The sequence below is a fragment of the Cricetulus griseus genome, unplaced genomic scaffold (genome assembly GCF_003668045.3).
Source record: "Cricetulus griseus strain 17A/GY unplaced genomic scaffold, alternate assembly CriGri-PICRH-1.0 unplaced_scaffold_73, whole genome shotgun sequence".
NCBI lineage: Eukaryota > Metazoa > Chordata > Mammalia > Rodentia > Cricetidae > Cricetulus > Cricetulus griseus.
This window is the reverse complement of record NW_023277414.1, coordinates 47,313-65,804: the sequence shown is the minus strand read 5'-3', so window position 1 is coordinate 65,804 and position 18,492 is coordinate 47,313. Positions and strand designations below refer to the sequence as shown.

At 43.1% G+C, this 18,492-nt stretch overlaps 1 protein-coding gene across 1 annotated transcript in view; it reads right to left on the bottom strand.

The window, feature by feature from the left end:
- Nucleotides 1-479: 479 nt before the first annotated feature.
- The window catches only part of Stag3 (stromal antigen 3), a 36,213-nt gene continuing 18,200 nt past the window's right edge, over nucleotides 480-18,492 (bottom strand). The window contains exons 14-33 of the mRNA XM_027412325.2: nucleotides 18,387-18,492; nucleotides 18,097-18,200; nucleotides 17,754-17,846; nucleotides 17,552-17,641; nucleotides 17,144-17,344; nucleotides 16,975-17,045; nucleotides 16,790-16,877; nucleotides 16,074-16,151; nucleotides 15,898-15,990; nucleotides 15,607-15,775; nucleotides 15,360-15,496; nucleotides 14,337-14,438; nucleotides 12,790-12,938; nucleotides 12,472-12,600; nucleotides 12,230-12,387; nucleotides 2,692-2,866; nucleotides 2,411-2,512; nucleotides 2,077-2,158; nucleotides 693-761; nucleotides 480-488 (exon numbers count right to left, since the gene is read on the bottom strand). Of these exons, the coding sequence (XP_027268126.1) occupies nucleotides 480-488; nucleotides 693-761; nucleotides 2,077-2,158; nucleotides 2,411-2,512; nucleotides 2,692-2,866; nucleotides 12,230-12,387; nucleotides 12,472-12,600; nucleotides 12,790-12,938; nucleotides 14,337-14,438; nucleotides 15,360-15,496; nucleotides 15,607-15,775; nucleotides 15,898-15,990; nucleotides 16,074-16,151; nucleotides 16,790-16,877; nucleotides 16,975-17,045; nucleotides 17,144-17,344; nucleotides 17,552-17,641; nucleotides 17,754-17,846; nucleotides 18,097-18,200; nucleotides 18,387-18,492 (2,205 nt within the window). The remainder of the gene's footprint in view (nucleotides 489-692; nucleotides 762-2,076; nucleotides 2,159-2,410; nucleotides 2,513-2,691; nucleotides 2,867-12,229; nucleotides 12,388-12,471; nucleotides 12,601-12,789; nucleotides 12,939-14,336; nucleotides 14,439-15,359; nucleotides 15,497-15,606; nucleotides 15,776-15,897; nucleotides 15,991-16,073; nucleotides 16,152-16,789; nucleotides 16,878-16,974; nucleotides 17,046-17,143; nucleotides 17,345-17,551; nucleotides 17,642-17,753; nucleotides 17,847-18,096; nucleotides 18,201-18,386) is intronic.

Here is an 18,492-nt window from a genome sequence, read left to right as displayed (position 1 = left end):
CCTACACACAAAATATCTGAGGGTATAGAGGCACTTAAGTAGGGGGCCACAGTGTCAAGGAAGCCAAAGAACCCAATCTACATCAGCATTACAATATCAAACCATACCTGGAAACAGCTGATTTGAACATGTTTATTGAGAGCTTTGTATCTAGAGCTTGGCAGTGTTTCAGGGAAGAAGCACCAAATAGAAAACCAAAGGCTTACTAAAGTCCAGTACTAAGATGCAGCCCCTACCCAACTCCAACTCTGTAAACAGGCAGAAGCACAGAGCTCTGGTGTATTAAGGATGACAGGGCTCATGGATTCTCTATACAGTCCCCACTTCAGAAAGAAGTGGAGGTTTGAAAAACAAGGCCATTTCTCTTTCCTTTAAAGTACTTGGCTGGGGCCCAAAGGAATGCTTCATTTTACTCCTTCCTTCTGCTCACTCATGGCCTTGAAGTGGGAAGTGGAGAAGGAGAGCAGCCCAAAGTTCCATCAGAAATCCTGCAACAAAGAGAATAGAAGTCATGGAGCCATGGGAAGAGACTAAACAGTAAACAGAGCGTTGTGTATTCTGGGGTAGCCATTCTAGTTCCCCCATGAGGGCTACTAAAGACTGTCAATAGATGGTCTTTCCATATACTGGATGGATAGACAGCTGGGCACCATCACTTCCAAGGACACACACACTAGCTCTGGAACACTTACCTCCATGTTCAGCTCTGTAGTATCTAATAGGTCCAGCCCATGCTCACTAGGAGAAGGGCTACGAAGTAACTAGAGCAAACAGAGTCAAGGTTAGAAAGGCTGTTCTAAATTTCTGAAGTCTTAAGGGATAAATTACAGAAGTGACTCCTCTTTTGGCCTGCTGGCTGAACCCTTTACATGAATTCAGCTCTGGAGCTAGAGAATGGGATTGTCTTAGCACACTGAATGGGTTATTTGAACATAAGTATGAAGGTGATGTTTGGATGTTCCTCTGAGCACAAAACTTCCATTCTCCTGTTCTATCCATTCTCTCCCCTCCCCAAAAAAGACAATTAAAAAATAGCACACAGTATTATCTTAGTGTTGATTGACTGTCTGCATGCTCTCCTCCCCCTTGACTCCTGCAGGACCTACCTGATATATATGTTGAGATCCTAACCCTTGGGGCCCACAGAAGTAAGAGGTGACTTTTGAAATGTGTTTAGGTGAGAGGGTGGAGCCCTTACAACTAGGTTAGTGCCTTTGCATGCTGTCTCACGTGCCTGCATGGGAGACAGTACACAACTAGCACTGGGCCCTTGCCAGAGTCCATCTACACTTACCAGAACTCAAGACTTCTAGCTTCCAGAGATGTATGAATAAATGTCTGCCATCGGCAAGCCTAAGTCCATGCTTCTCTGAACTAAGGCATAGCTCTTTGTAGTTTATGAGGTGCTTTGTACTCTACACTATGTCTAAAGGCTCCATTGTAAGGATGGAACAATGAGACTGGGACAAGCAACAGCTAACTCGATATGAAACTAAGGACTGACATTCAGTTGACCTCACTTCAAGCTCTGTTTTGCTTATTAGATCATATCATTCACCTAAGAAACCAGGTAGCCAGGGAAGATAAAGTGGTGAGTGGAGAGACAGGGATAGGCAGCCTTGTCAGGAAAGAGAAGGGAAGGAAGGGCATACCTAGGGTGGACTAAGGGATTTCTGTCCCTGGATCTAGGCAATTTTTCTAATTGTTGGGAAATTCAATGGCAACAATACTTATCTGGAAACTTCTTTTCCTTTCAGTTTTCAGAGCAGGGTCTCACTGAATAGCCTAGGCTGGCCTGTAAGCCATTTTGTAGCTCAGGGTAGCCTTAAATTCACAGTAATCTTGCCTCCATCTCCCAAGTGCTGAGATTGTTAAGTGTGAATGACCACATCTGGTCATCCCTGGGCTCCTTATTTAATAAAAGTAAAGTCTAAACTAAGTCTGTGGCCTTTCCTCCTTCCCTCTATGATTCTTTCTAACAACCTTTAGCAACTTTCAGAAACACGGGCATTATGAAGACTAAGAACAGGCACCTCAGGCCTCTACTTTTGGGAAAAGGGACTGCTGGCTCCACACCTTGTCTCCAACTTGCCATTCTTCATATGATCCATCCAGAAGTCCTAGCTCTTCTTCCTCATCCTCTTCCATAAGGCTGAGTCTGTGATAGTGGCAAAGAGTACAGGGCTTCAGATGGTCCTTTCAGGTCCCCGACTTTCTCGTAGGCACAGGGAAATAAGGACTGGCAGCAAGCAGAGCAGGAATGAGGGCTCTAGTTCCCACTCCAACTTCTGGGGGAAGCAGTCCTTTACACTGGAGAGACATGCTATGATGGAAGGGATGTCTGGGAACAAGACAATCCAAGGAGCACTGGCTCAGGTGAGTAACAGCACCATGGGAAGGAGAATCTCACCGAGTCAGCTGCTTGCCCAAACCGGAGCCTGAAGGATCACATTGAATCTGGAAATACTGTGCACTCGACATCTTTAGCTTCTGGGTGCCTGAAAATTGCTGACTGTTGAGAATAAAGCAGGGTCAGTGACAGGGTCAGTGAGAGAAAGCAAAGGGTGAGAGAGAAGAGAACGACATGGAGTGTGGGAGAGACACTGCAGCTACAAAAGCAATGGAGAAGCTCACAAAGATCAGAGTGTGCTGTTGGGGTAAGAACAGAAACCGAGGTTTTCCCAGCCTCACCTGCATATCAGCTCTGGTCTGGGTCCTGGTCTACCTTTCTGCCTCTTGCCCACTGGTCTCAGGGATTGCCTCCTCTTCACTGCTGTGGAGGTGAGGGTAGGTGTTAGGGGGCTACTTTTCAGTTGAAGGCTTTCTTCCTGGGATGAGGGCTCTTCTCCCCGAGGTCTGCAGGGGCCTACAAAGAAGCAAATACACATATCAAATAGATCAAGAACCTGCCATGAGTTATTTTTAAAAAACCTGTCCAGAGTTTCTTAAGGAAAAGTTAAGCAGAAGAGAATGGAAAAGTCTTTGTGGCCTTATTTCAATACACCTCAATGAGCAGAGCCTTACATAACAATGTACCTGTGTGTGCAGTATGATGCTCTATCATTTATGTACAGCTCCTATCCTAGCAAATACTACCTATCTAGGAAACAAGGCAGGCAGAGACAAATATCCACTTCACAAAGGACATAAACATTTGATGACAAATGTGGGAGATGACTGATTCCCTAAAATTAGGCAGTCTGTTAGGCCATGAACTCGGAAATCCTATCCATTCTAGATTGATGGCAACCATTTTGGGACCAGAGGCTGGAGTGGATGCCAGGGAGAGAGGGTTTTCTGAAGTCAGAAGATGAAAGGATGGCATTGCAAATGTCATCTTACCAGGGAGGCCGAGTACTTTCTCTACCAACTACAGAGGACAAAAAAGGAAGATGCCACCAACTGAGGTGTTCACACCAGAGGCTCTCTTTCCCTGAGGAAACCCAGGTGGTGGTGTGATTTTAAAACATTAGTCAAATCCCCATTTGCCAGGGTGAGCATTCTATTCACTCTCTTCCTCCTCTGTAACCATGTATGGACACAGAAACCAACAACCCAAAGTCACCACCATTAACATAGGAAGGATTACAGATAGCAGCGGCTGTAGTCATTAAGTAAATCTTTGTGAATTGCATTTGCCAATGGTTAATAGTCAACTATACATTACACAAAAAGTACAAGTTAAAAAATTGAAAATAGCCAGGCAGTGGTAGCACATTCCTTTAATCGCAGCACTCAGGAGACAGAGGCAAGAGGATCTCTGTGAGTTCCAGGACAGCCTGGTCTACAGAGTAAGTTCCAGAACAGGCTCCAAAGCTACACAGAGAAACCCTATCTTGGAAAAAAAATTAAAAATAGGTAAGGTAGAATTCATCCTAATGAAGAATACCAACAAAAAATAAAAGTAAAAGAATGACACATAAAAAAGTAATCCACAAAATTTGAGAACATTTTTTGCATCACTTTACCTAATAAAGATCTATCTAGAATGTGTAAAGAACCCTCAACAACTTAACAATAAAAAGACAAGACAATTTTAAATGAATAAAAGAAGGTGAAAATGGTAGCCAAAGTCTGTCACCCCAATACTTGGGAAGTAGAGGCAGAAAAATCAGAAGTTCAAGGTTGTCTTCCACTATATAGAGTTCAAGTCCTGCCTAGGCTATACAAGACCTTGTCTCAAAAAGAAATAGACAGAGATGTTAATAAACAATTCACCAAATGTCAACAAGTCATAAGAACATGAAGTAGAAAACTCAATTTTGTTAGTCAGTAGGGAAACACAAACTGAAGAGAATGAGATACCAATTCAGTCCTGGGAGAAAGATAAAATAAAAAGAAGAAACTCAAACAGTCACAAATATTAGAGGGGAAGAAGAACCTGGGTTCCCAATCATTGCTGGCAGGAATGTAAAATGATGCAGGCACTTTGGAGAACAGTTCAGTAGGCTGTTAAAAAGTTAAATGCAGAGCTTCCATATGACCTAGCCAAAAACTCCATTCCTAAGTATATCTCAAGATATATCCACTCAAAACCTTATATGCAAATTTTAGCAGCACCATGCACACCAAACAATAGAAACTCAAAGGTTAATCAACTTATAAGTGAGTAAAATAGGTAATGGCCATACAATGGACAAAGACAGACACACAAAAGGCAAAATAATGTATTGGTTCTGTTTGGACAAAGTGTCTGCTAGAGGCAAATTCAGAGAGAGGAAGGTCCAGACAGGGCTGGAAGAACAGGAAGAACCATAAACATAATGGGCATGTTTTCTTTTGGAGCAATCAAGTGTCTGAACATCATAACAGACCGGGGGGATAACAAAATGGTTTAGCAGGTAGAATTGTTAGCTGAAAGGGCTCCAAATCTGAGTTTGATACTCAGGACCCATGTAAAAGAGAGTCAATTCTACAGCAATGTCCTCTAACCTCTTCATGCGTAACATGCTATATACATCAACACAAAATAATTTTAAGACTAATAAACAATATTTAAATGTTAAAGTCTCACTTAAAGATTAAAAACTTGCTGGGCAGTGGTGGCACACACCTTTAGTCCTAGCACTAAGGAAGCAGAAGCAGGTAGAAATATGTGAATTCAAGGCCAGCCTGGTCTACAAAGTGAGTTCCAGGACAGCTAGGGCTACACAGAGAAACCTGTCTCAAAAAATATGTAAACAAAAAAGATTAACAGTCCTTCCTGAATCTGGTAGCACCCCACTCTTCCATCCCTTTCCGCTGACCAACCCAGGAACGAGGTGAGTGAGCCTCTGTCCTTACCCAACCCCCGCCCAAACCATCACTCACCCCGACCACCCCCCCCCCCCCGCCTGCAACTGCCTGCTTGGGGTAGAAATGCACAGACAAGGGGGAGCTCCCTGAATCTGGAAACACCCCACTCTTCCATCTCTTTCCGCCAACCGATCCACAACGAGTGAGGAGACTACCAGGAGAGGCAAGACCATCCAGAGTTGTGGACTTTAAATTCCTGGCCCCCACACACCACTGGGTCACAAGAGGAGACAGACACCCCGCCTGCACTCACTGGAAGAAGGGATGGGAAGAAGACAGAGTAAGAACACACTCAACATCAGAAAAACCAATATGACACCACCAGAATCTAGGGACTCCACTCCAGCAAGATCTGAAAAGCCCAACACAGAGCATGAAGATGAGATGGACCTCAAAAATTATCTCGGCAAGATGATAGAGACCTTTAAAGAGGAAACAAGAAAATCCCTTAAAGAAATAGAAGAAAAACCAAACAAAAAATTACACGAAATGGAGGAAAAGACAAACCAAAACATTCAAGAAATAAACAAATCTCTTAAAGAATCTAAAGAAACCCAAGAAAAAACATCCAAACAAGTGAAGGAAGTTCTTGAAACAGTTCAAAGCATGAAAGCTGAAATAGACACAATAAAGAAAACACAGAATGAGGCGATGCTGGAAATGGAAAGGCTGGATAAACGATCAGGAACTAAAGATGTGAAGTATAACCAATAGAATTCAAGAGATGGAACAGAGAATCTCAACTATTGAAGACTCGCTAGAGGAGTCATCAACCAAAGAAAACCTCAAGTCCAACAAATCCCTAACACAAAATATCCAGGACACTGTAAAAAGACCAAACCTAAGAATAATAGGTGTAAAAGAAAGTGAAGAAACACTGCTCAAAGGTACAGAAAACATATTCAACAAAATCATAGAAGAAAACTTCCCAACCTACAGAAGGATATACCTATGAAAGTACAAGAAGCTTACAGGACACCAAACAGACTGTACCACAAAAAGAGGTCCCCCCGACACATAATAATCAAAACTCCAAATCTACAGAATAATAAAGAGAAAATATTAAGAGCAGCAAAGGAAAAAGGCCAAGTAACATATAAAGGCAAACCAATCAGAATCACACCCGACTTCTCAATGGAAACTCTGAAAGCCAGAAGGTCTTGGATAAATACCCTACAAGCACTAAGGGAGCATGGATGTCAACCCATACTACTGTACAGCAAAACTTTCAATCACTATAGATGGAGAAAACAAGATATTCCATGACAAAAACAGATTTAAACAATACATATCCACAAATCAAGCACAACAGAAGGTTCTGGAAGGAAAACTCCAACCCAACGAACATAACTACACTCACAAAAACACAGGCAATAGATAATCTAATTTTACCAAACATAAAAAGAAACAGGAGGGTGAAATCCACACACAATGACACCACCAACAATAAATCCAAAGCAAACAAGAACCAATGAACAATGGACATTAATATCCCTAAATGTCAATGGTCTTAACTTACCCATAAAAAGATATGGCTAACAGAATGGATATGAAGACAGAATCCATCCTTCTGCTGTTTACAAGAAACACACTTCAACTTCAAAGACAGGCGATACCTCAGAGTAAAAGGATGGGAAAAGATTTTCCAATCAAATGGGCTCAAGAAACAAGCTGGTGTAGCAATCCTAATATCTAACAAATTAGGCTTTAAACTAAAATCAGTCAAAGGAGATGAAGAAGGGCATTTCATACTCATCACAGGAAAAGTCCATCAAGATGAAGTCTCAATCCTGAACATCTATGCTCCAAATACGAAGGCACCCACATTTGTAAAAGAAACATTACTAAAGCTCAAACCACACATAAAACCACACACACTTATAGCAGGAGACTTCAACACCCCCCTTACACCACTAGACAGGACCACCAGACAGAAACTTAACAAAGAAACAAAGGATCTGACAGAAGTTATGACCCAACTGGGTTTAACAGACATCTATAGAACATTTCATCCAAACACAAAAGAATATACCTTCTTCTCAGTGCCACATGGAACCTTCTCAAAAATTGACCACATAGTTGGCAGGAAAGCAAACCTCCACAGTTACAAAAGAATTGAAATAACCCCCTGTATCTTATCGGATCACCATGCATTTAAGCTAAAATTCAACAGCAATACGAATTGCAGAAAACCTACATATTCGTGGAAAATGAATAACACCCAATTGCCACCATTCCTGGGTTGAGGAAGAAATAAAAAAAAGAAATTAAAGACTTCCTAGAATTGAATGAGAATGTAGACACAACATACACAAACTTATGGGACACTCTGAAAGCAGTGCTAAGAGGGAAGTTCATAGCACTAAGTGTCCACATAAAGAAACTGGAGGAAAGTCACATTAGAAAATTGACAGAACAACTGAAAGCTTTAGAGCAAAAAGAAGCAAACACACCAAGGAGGAGTAGACGCCAAGAAATAATCAACCTGAGAGCCGAAATCAACAAAGTAGAAACTAGGAAAACAGTACAAAGAATCAATGAAACAAAGAGTTGGTTCTTTGAGAAGATCAATAAGATAGACAAACCTCTAGCCAAACTAACCAAAAGGCAGAGAGAGAGCATGCTAATTAACAAAATCAGAAATGAAAAGGGTGACATAACAACGGACACTGAGGAAATCCAGAGAATCTTCAGGTCATGCTGTACTCCACTTTGAAAACCTGTACTCCACAAAATTGGAAAATCTAATGGAAATGGACAGCTTTCTTGATAAATATCACTTACCAAAATTAAATCAAGATCAGATAAACAGTTTAAATCGACCTATAACCCCTAATGAAATAGAAGCAGTCATCAAAAGCCTTCTAACCAAAATAAGTCCAGGGCCAGATGGCTTCACTGCAGAATTCTACCAGAAATTCAAACAAGAGCTAATTCTAGTACTCCTGAAACTGTTCTGCACAATAGAAGCAGATGGGATATTGCCAAACTCTTTCTACGAGGCTACAATCACTTCGATACCCAAGCCACACAAACATATGACTAAGAAACAGAACTACAGACCAATATCACTCATGAACATCGATGCTAAAATACTCAATAAAATATTGGCCAACCGAATCCAAGAACATATCAGAAAAATCATCCACCATGATCAAGTAGGCTTCATCTCAGGGATGCAAGGATGGTTCAACATACGAAAATCCATCAATGTAATCCACCATATAAACAAACTGAAAAAGAAAAACCACATGATCATCTCACTAGATGCTGAAAAAGCCTTTGACAAAATCCAACATCCCTTCATGATAAAGATCTTGGAGAGAACAGGAATAACAGGAACATATGTAAACATGATAAACAATATACACCAAACGAATAGCCAACATCAAACTAAATGGAGAGAAACTCAAAGCGTTTCCTCTAAAATCAGGAACAAGACAAGGCTGTCCACTCTCTCCATATTTCTTCAATATTGTACTTGAAGTTCTGGCTAGAGCAATAAGACAAGAAAAGGGGATCAAAGGGATACAAATTGGCAAGGAAGAAGTCAAACTTTCACTATTTGCAGACGACATGATAGCTTACATTAGTGACCCAAAAAACTACCAGGGAACTCCTACAGCTGATAAACACCTTCAGCAAGGTAGCAGGATACAAAATTAACTCAAAAAAATCAGTAGCCCTACTATATACAGATGATAAATCCAATGAGAAAGAAATCAGGGAAACATCACCTTTCACAATATCCACAAGCAACATAAAATATCTTGGGGTAACACTAACCAAAAAAGTGAAAGACCTGTACAATAAGAACTTTGAGACTTTAAAGAAAGAAATTAAAGAAGATACCAGAAAATGGAAAGATCTCCCATGCTCTTGGATAGGTAGAATTAACATAGTAAAAATGGCAATTCTGCCAAAAGCAATCTATAGATTCAATGCAATCCCCATCAAAATTCCAACACAGTTTTTCACAGACATTGAAAGAACAATACTCAACTTTATAAGGAAAAATAAAAAACCCAGGATAGCCAAAACAACTCTTTACAATAAAGGATCTTCTGGAGGCATCACCATCCCTGACTTCAAGCTCTACTATAGAGCCATAGTTCTGAAAACAGCTTGGTATTGGCACAAATATAGACAGATAGATCAATGGAATTGAATTGAAAACCCTGATATTAACCCATGCACCTACGAATACCTTATTTTTGACAAAGGTGCTAAATCTATACAATGGAAAAAAGATAGCATCTTCAACAAATGGTGCTGGTACAATTGGATTTGGACATGCAGAAAATTGCAGATAGATCCATACCTGTCACCATGCACAAAACTTAAGTGCAAATGGATCAAAGATCTCACCATAAATCCAGCCACACTGAATCTTCTAGAAGAGAAAGTGGGAATTACCCTTGAACAAATTGGCACAGGAGACCGCTTCCTGAACATTACGCCAGTAGCACAGACATTGTGGTCTGCAATTAATAAATGAGACCTCCTGAAACTGAGAAGCTTCTGCAAGGCAAAGGAAACAGTCAGTAGGACAAAATGACCATCCACAGAATGGGAAAAGATCTTCACCGACCCCACATCTGACAGAGGACTGATTTCCAAAATATATAAGGAGCTCAAGAAGCTAGCCACCAAAACACCAAACAATGAAATTAAAAAGTGGGGTGCAGAACTAAATAGGGAATTCTCAACAGAGGAATCTGAAATGGCTGAAAGACACTTAAGAAAGTGCTCAAAATCCTTGGCCATCAGAGAAATGCAACTCAAAACAACTCTGAGATACCACCTCACACCTGTCAGAATGGCTAAAATAAAAAATACCAATGACAATCTATGCTGGAGAGGATGTGGAGAAAAAGGAACACTCCTCCATTGCTGGTGGGAGTTCGAACTTGTAAGACCACTCTGGAAATCAGTATGGCGGTTGCTCAGAAAAATGGGAATCAGTCTACCTCAAGATCCAGCCATTCCTCTCTTGGGTATATACCCAAATAGGGCATGTTCATACAACAAGGACATATGTTCAACCATGTTCATAGCAGCATTGTTTGTAATAGCCAGAACCTGGAAGCAACCTAGATGCCCCTCTACTGAAGAATGGATTGAGAAAATGTGGTACATTTATACAATGGAGTACTACTCAGCAGAAAAAAGCAATGGAATCTTGAAATTCGCAGGCAAATGGATGGAACTAGAAGAAACCATCCTGAGTGAGGTAACCCAGTCACAAAAAGACAAACATGGTATGTACTCACTCATATATGAATTTTAGACATAGAGCAAAGGATTACCAGCCTATAATCCTCTTCACCAAAGAAACTAGGAAACATGAAGGACTCTAAGGGATAAATGGTCCCCAGGAATGGGAAGTGGCATAAACTCTTGAGCTAATTGGGAGCATGAGGGTAGGGGAGAGGGAGCTGCTACAATAAGAGCAAGAAAAGAGGAGTAGAAGAGAGTTAATGGAGGAGCAGAAATATTGAGTTGGGGGAAGAATAGAGGAGAGAGAGCAGGATGAGAGATACCGTATCAGATGGAGCCACTATAGATCCAAGAAGAGATCTGGAACCAGGGAGATCTCCAGAGACCTACAAGGATGACACGATCTGACAATCCAGGCAATGGTGGAGAGGATAACCTAAAAGCCCTTCCCCTAAAATGAGATTGATGACTTCTCTTTATGCCATCCTAGAGCCCTCATCCAGTGGCTGATGGAAACAGAGACAGACATCCACAGATATACACTGAGCTGAAATCGGGAATTTAGTTGAAGAGAGGGAGGAATGAAGAGCGAAGGGGTCTGTACCAGGTTGGAGAAACCCACAGGAACAGTTGGCCTGAACAAGGGAGAGCACATCGACCCCTGATGCTGTCTGGGAGGCCAGTACAAGACTGATCCAGACCCCTGAACATGGATGTCAATAAGGAGGCCTCTGCACTCTAGGGAGCCTCTGGTGGTGGATTAGTATTTTTCCCTGGTGTAAGAAGGGACTTTGAGAGCCCATCCCACGTGAAGGGTTACACTCTGGCCCTGGACACATGGGGAAGGGCCCAGGACCAGCACAGGAAGATTTGGTGGACTTTGCAGAGCCCCCGTTGAGGGCCCTACCCTGCCTGGGGAGTGGTGGGTGGATGGGGTGGGGGGTAGGTTGGGGTGGGGAGGAGGGATGGGGGTGAGGGGAGGGAGAGGGAGAAGGGACTTACATGTGAAACAAGCTTGTTCCCTAACTAGAACTAACAAATAAATTTAAAAAAAGTAACAATTTAAAAAAAAAAAAACAGTAGAGTGATGGCTAGCAGTTAAGAGCATGTACTGCTCTTTCAAAAGATTCGAATTCAGTTCACAATCACCTATGCTCACATACATACATACATACATACATACATACATACACACACACACACACTTGTTGAGGAAACATAAAATTCATGCACACTTTAAAAAGATGACTGACTTTTATGGTATGTAAATTACATTTCATTAAAACTGTTAACAGGTTTAAAGTTACATTTTAAAGTGCATGCTAGCAAATGTACATTAGCATATCAAATTGATTAGAATATTACTTGAGACAATGGGGAAAAATTCAAATTAAAGACATTAGGTAAGTTTTAAGACAAATGGTGATCTGAAAGTTATTTGAGAAACCAGTGCATTGTTTGCCGTCAAGGAAGTATATCATGAACAAACTGCTCGGTTCAATCTTTGGCTTATCATTAGTTTCTATGTCATTCCAATTTGCTATTGTAAGCTGGCTAGCTAAATGAGGAAGAAAATGAATGGCAGTTAGTGCTTGATGAAATATTAGACAAAGCATAAGTTTGAAGGAGACTAAAACCTGTCTTCTGTTACTCAGGCAACTGGGCTGTGGTGCTGAACACACTGATGCCTACCTACCCTATCCCTAACCCTTACCTTCCACACGCCTCTTCTTGGAGTGGGGAAGTCCCTGAGGGCTGGCCTCTGCTGGGTTCTCTACAGGGTTGAGGGAGTGGTAGTAGGTGGTAACTGGACCCCAGGGCTGGTGAGGTGCCTTGGATACACGCTGCAGACACTTTTCCAGGTAGGACAGTCTAAGAAGGGATGGTACAGAGAATGAATGAACTGAGCACACCCCAGTCTCTTCTGTAAATCCACATATCTACTCAACCACTTACAGTAGCTGCTTGTCCTGATGGAAGAGTCGGGGGGAGAACTCTGAAAGAAGCTCCAGGAATGCAAGATTTGGTGGCTCACGAGAAGAGCCAGCAGGAGGAAGCTCAGACAATGAGAACTTGATGCCTTCCCTTGATTGGGTAGAATTATTTCAGTTAAGAGTCTGAAACATCCTAACCAAGTGTACCATCCCCACACCCTTGCTTCTCAGGCCTCTCTCACCACCAGCCTGCCTGCTATTTCTGTACATGGTTACCCTTCCCACCAACACCTGATTCCTTGTGTTCCCTGTGCCCAACCTTCAACCAGCACTTCCTCACTTGTGCAGCATCACCACAAGGTCTCGGTTGTGAAGCTGCTGGGGTCCAAAGCTCAACGCAAATCTCCGGGCCAGGTCCCTCATCTCGATGAAGGCTGGCAGTTCTGTCAGCCCCTGGGGTCCCTGCTCCTGCATCAGTTCTGTATACAGCTGTGTCCAGGAGACAAGGCACATTTGGAAAAGGAGACAACGGTGTTCTAGAAAAGCATAATTTTCTACTCAAGACTCCACAAGGTGTGGGATATGGAGTGCCATCTACTATCTTTTCTCCCTAGATACATCCATATCCTGACCCCCTAAAGCAGAGCACCTCAGCCTAGCTCTATGGCTGAGGGTTTTTAAAAATGTGCTCCTGGGGATCAAACATGAGGGGTGAGCACTTTACCACTGAGCACCATCCTCAGCATTCTAGCTCTACAGTGATAAAAATGTCTCTCATCAGGCTGCTGATATGCCTTAGTGGGTAAAGGTGCTTGCTACCAAGGCTGACAACCTGAATTCAATCTCCAGAACACACATGGTAGAAGGAGAGAACCAATTTCCACATTTTCTCTGATCTCCATACTTACACAGTGGTTCATGCCTCCCTCCCACTCCAGCAACACACACAAAATAAATTAATCTGTTTAAAAAATTAAATGTCTGTCATAAATGAAGGAGGCTGTAAGAAAACAGGATAAAAAGTAATCAAGAATTCCCTAGAAATTGGAGAGCTGGTTCAGTGGCTAAGAGCATTGCTGCTCTTCCGGAGCACCTGGATTCAATTCTCAGCACCCACATGGTGGTTCACAACCATTTATAACTCCAATCCCAGGGGGTCTGACTCTCTCTTCTCACTTCATAGGCACATTGTGCATAGACATACACGCAGATAAAACAAACGAACTTATATAAAAATAAATAAAAGAATTCCCTATCACTTTAGTATTGCTATTAAAAATTGATTTCTATGTGGCTTGGGGAAAGAGGAAACTACTTGGTCAGTAGATTAGGGTCTGTGATGATTTAAATAAGAATGGTCCCCATAGGCTCACACATTTGAATAGTTAAGTCATCAGTGATTAGAAAAATTAAGAGGTGTGGCCTTGCTAGAGGACTAGACAGATTAAAAGGATTAGGAGGTGTGGCCTTGCTGGAGAGAGTGTATCACTAGGGTGGGCTCTGGGGTTTCAAAGGTCAAGCCAAACCCAGTGTCCGTTGTTCTGCCCTTAGAATCAGAATGTAACTCTTAGCTACTGCTCCAGTGACTGCCTGCATGTCACCATACTCCCTGACATGATGATAAAGGACTAAAACCTCTGAAATTTTGAAAGCAAGCCCCCATTTAAAATACAGGAGTTGCCTTGGTCATGGTATCTCTTCATAACAATAAAACAATGACTAAGACAGGATCTATGAGCTGTGAAGAAACATGTCACAAGAAATGAGTCAAGAAAGTTTCTGTCCTTAAACATGTTGTGGAATCATCTTTAAGACGCTGGGGCTGGACAATGAGGTGGGACTCTAGGAAGAGTATGCCACAGTTGTGACACGTCCAGAGAAGATCACCTGCTTTAGACTCAGGAGCAGGATCCGAGAGCACTGACATCGGTCAATTTGTCTTGCTCGAGTTAATGTTTCCTTGATAATGTCACCATAGTCTTCATAGAACTAAGGGAGAGGAAGGTAACATTAACCACAGGAGAAAAATCTCTTTGGTTTCTTCCTTCACACCCCTAATTACAACTTCTTCCTTCCTAAAGAGACTTGGGTAGGAAAACAGTAATGTAAGCATGTATAACTCAGACTAATCCTCATCTCTAATAGTGCAGTGTCCAAAAGAAACCATACTTCCTGGAGAAAAGGAGTGGGGCCCCAGTAGCAACACTCAGACAACCCTGGAGCCTACACATCCCCCCACCAGCCTAGAGTTCTGTAGAACAAGAGCTTTTGTGCTGCTCATTGCTTTGTCCTTAGTACCTGGCATGTCTGGTGCACAGCAGGTGCTCAGTAAATAGAGAGGGATACAATGGCAAGTTGAGAAAATGGAACTAGCTATATGTATGGGTTATCTTGTGAAGCCTGACTTGCCCCATTGTTTTTCTCTAATACCCCATCCTGTAGATTAGGTTTAAAGCAAGGGAAACATTTCTTTCTTTCTTTTTTTTATTCTTTAATGACTACTCATATTTACATATCCGTCCCCCCCATTCTCTTGCCCTCCCATCCTCCCATGTTCCCCACCATCCCCCTAACCCCCCCACTCTTCCCCAGGGATAGTGAGGCCCCTCACCAGGGACCTTCAAAGTCTGTCAAATCATTTGGGGGAGGGCCTAGGCCCTCCTTTCAGAAACACATTTCTTAATTAGAAAAATAAGGTATTTCCCAGCCAATTGCTTTTTCTATTTAAGTAGTCACCCCCATATTTCTTCTGTCCTTTTTTTTCTATTGCTGTTCTCTCCTACTTCTCTTTTAAGTCTGATACTTTCAGGCTGTCCTCACCCCCTGACTTCCTTTCTTAGATGCTACAGTGTTTGAAGCCAGGGCTGTGTTCAACTTGGTCCCTCTCTTTCATGGTGGGGACCTGGTTACCTTGTTGTAGTGTTTGAAAACATCTGAGGCTGCGTCTAGCTCCAGTACCCCATAGAGCAGCAGCTTGCAAAATCCAGCAAGCAGACGGCGCCTCTGATGCAGAAGCTCTATCTGGACATGATCCTCCTGGGATTGACCTGCCCAGAAAAAAACAGAAGCAGTCACAGGTGTAGGCCTCCTGCCCAAAATACTGTAGTCAGGCTCAGCCCCAAACCCTTTCTGAGCTCTGGGCCTAGAGTTCTTGTACCATTGCCCAGTTCTCCAGGCTGGAGAAAGACATGATCCATGAGAAAACTGGCTAGTTCAGACTGGAGAGTAGCTTCTGGAAAAAAGACAAGGGGCCTAAGGAAATCCCGTCCCCCTACAATCATCTGAGGGCTGAAGATGAGAAGCAAGTCACTCAATAAGATAAAAGCCTGTTGGGGAGAGAGAGAAAAAAAATGATTACAAAAATCAGAATACTTGCAAAGACTATCATTACATAGCTCATTTCTTTGAAGAACAGTCTCCTGAAACTGTAGGACAGACACATGCTCACCTGCTCCTGGATCTCTGGGTCTACATCTGAGAGGCAGCTCTGGCAAAGTTCACAGAAGGCTACCATTCTTTTCTTCAGACTCATCAGCTGCTTCTGTAAAGAGAGCAGCTTGCTTCAGAAAGGAATGAACATTCAGGCTCCTCCATTCCTACTCTCCTCCTCAAACCCATACTCACTTGGGAAGCAGACTCTGAAATGTGGGTTAATGTCCAGAGAATGGAAAAATATACAAGACTCAAGGCCGGCAAAATCACCTGTAACCAAAACATGTCAGAAAAATGGGATTTGAGACAAATCAGGTATCTAGAGAGCAAGAGTGAGGGAGAGTCAGCACTCTCACAACAAACAGTCAGTAAGAAGAGAAGCTGGAGTGAGGTGGCACATGCCTTTAATCCCAGCCCTCAGGAGGCAGAGACAGGAGGATCTCTATGAGTCTGAGGCCAGCCTGGTCAACAAAGCAGATTCTAGGACAGATAGGGCTACACAGAGATACTTTGTTGCAAAAACAAATACAAACAAACAAAAAACAGTAACAAACCTCATTCCAAAAAAGATAAGAGAAGAGAAAGGAAAGAGAATTCCTTTCTGATGGAAAAGAAGGAATTGTTTCAGACAATGTCCAGTGGCTTCTATCCTAGACAGAAATGTCCCATCTTTCTGGTTTAATCAGTCTCCTAGAATTCCTCAACATTCTCAATGGCTCCCAGGATAGCTATTTTCAGGCACTGAAGCCCCCAGTCCACCTCAGAGAAGAGAAATGAAAACCCACCCAACCTTACTCCCTACTCATCTACTGCACACCCCAGGACTGGGGCTGCCTGGGCAAGGTGGCCTCTAGGACATAGGTTCTCAGAGTCATCTCCTGCCTCTGTGTGTCCAGCCTATCACCTGCCTGGTGAGGAACTTCTCCCGTGTCCACAGCCTTCTGGAGAAGTCTACAACATGGTTCAGAGATCTCCCAGCGAGTCAGGTCATGAGCACTGCAAGGAGACAGAAGGGAATGTTACATTGGGACACATCCAAGGGAATCAACTCCATCAACACTAGGAGAAAGGAAGGGGCAGGAGAGAAGCTCACTTGTAGAAGGCGGAGAGACGCTTCAGAGTGGCCGTCAGACTGTACACCTCATCCTCATCTAGGAAGGATGACTGAGGACAAAGAGGCTCATAGCAAGAGTTTCTCAAGAACTCACTATTAACCCTGGCCCCTCTCACCCTCCCTGGGGTGCCCTGCTGTTTAGCACCACCTGCATTAGGTCATCAAGTTCCTGCTGGAATCTATCAGTCAGAAGATCCACTAGTTGGCTTCGGGCAAAGTCCACTCTGCTGAAGAAAGTGAACTCTGGCTTACAGAGCAGATAGAGGCCTTGTGCTGCAGCCTCAAGCACCTCAGGCTCCACATGCTTCACCACCACCTCCTGGAGTTGTTGCAGAAGCAGCTCCAAGTGCTAAAAAGGAGACAAAGCATGGTAGAGTATAGGCTGAAGAGTGACGTAGGAGGATCAAAGTAGTGATGTTTAGGGATAAGACAGATGGGCTTATAAATTCTTCCTGAACCAAGGGCCTTGTGGAAACAAACAAACCAACCAACCACTGGAAGAACCCTTAACTTACACAGGGAGCAGCAAGGACTAGGAAATGAGCTTCCTCCTCACCTTCTCCAAGCGCTGAGTGCAGTAAATGCCGAGGTCAAAGTAACTGAGCAGCTGGAGCAGGGGAGCAACATTCTCTGCATCTGCTGAGAACTGTAGTAGACAGAGTGTCCTGTTAATTAAGGGACAACAGGCAAATCCCCCATTCTGCCCTGGGGTTGGTCCCTTACCCACTTATACCCTGGGCTGTATGAGAGGCTCTTACCTTGGCTAGGAGCTGGGGCAAGAGGGGGATGAGGTGCTCAGCCAGCTTCATCTTGTCATAAGCCTGAAGCTTTCGTTCTTTGGCGGTCAGACCCTGAGATTAGTCATTTGGGGTAGGAAACTGTAAAGAAACACTGGGCACAGAGGGTAGGTGTATCTACACACACTTCTGCTCCATGAACTTCTGTCTGAGGAGGAAAAACTCAGCATATCCCTTCAGAGCCTTTTATCTGGAGATGTGCTTCTTAGAGGGAAAGAAGGAGGGCCCAGGCCCTCATGCAGAATGTAGAGGTGAAGATGGCCAATAGCCCTCTCGCTCCAATACTACTGCCCTACTAACCCACCTTCTTCCCTGCGATACGCCCCACTGGTGGGTGACCCTCTGCAGCTTGCCGGGCACTGGACACAAGGATTTCTATCAGCATTCTCTCCTGTGTATCACCCAGATCTGGGATAGAAAGAGAATAAAAAATAAAACCACAGATTAGCCACCCTTCATCTCCACATTCCCTCCCTAGGACACTCTGCTGCTTTTCCAAGTCAGGCAAAAACAAAAGCAAGCAAAAAAAAAACCCTCTCTGTTTCACACTAGAAGGTTCAAGATACCCAACCCCAGCTACCATGTTGTACGTACTCTGGTCCTTCTGCAATAGCAGGCTTGTCAGACTCTCCCAGTCCTTCAGGTAAGACCCTGCACAATCCCACAAGCTATCTACCAAGTAAGCAGCATGGTTGTGATG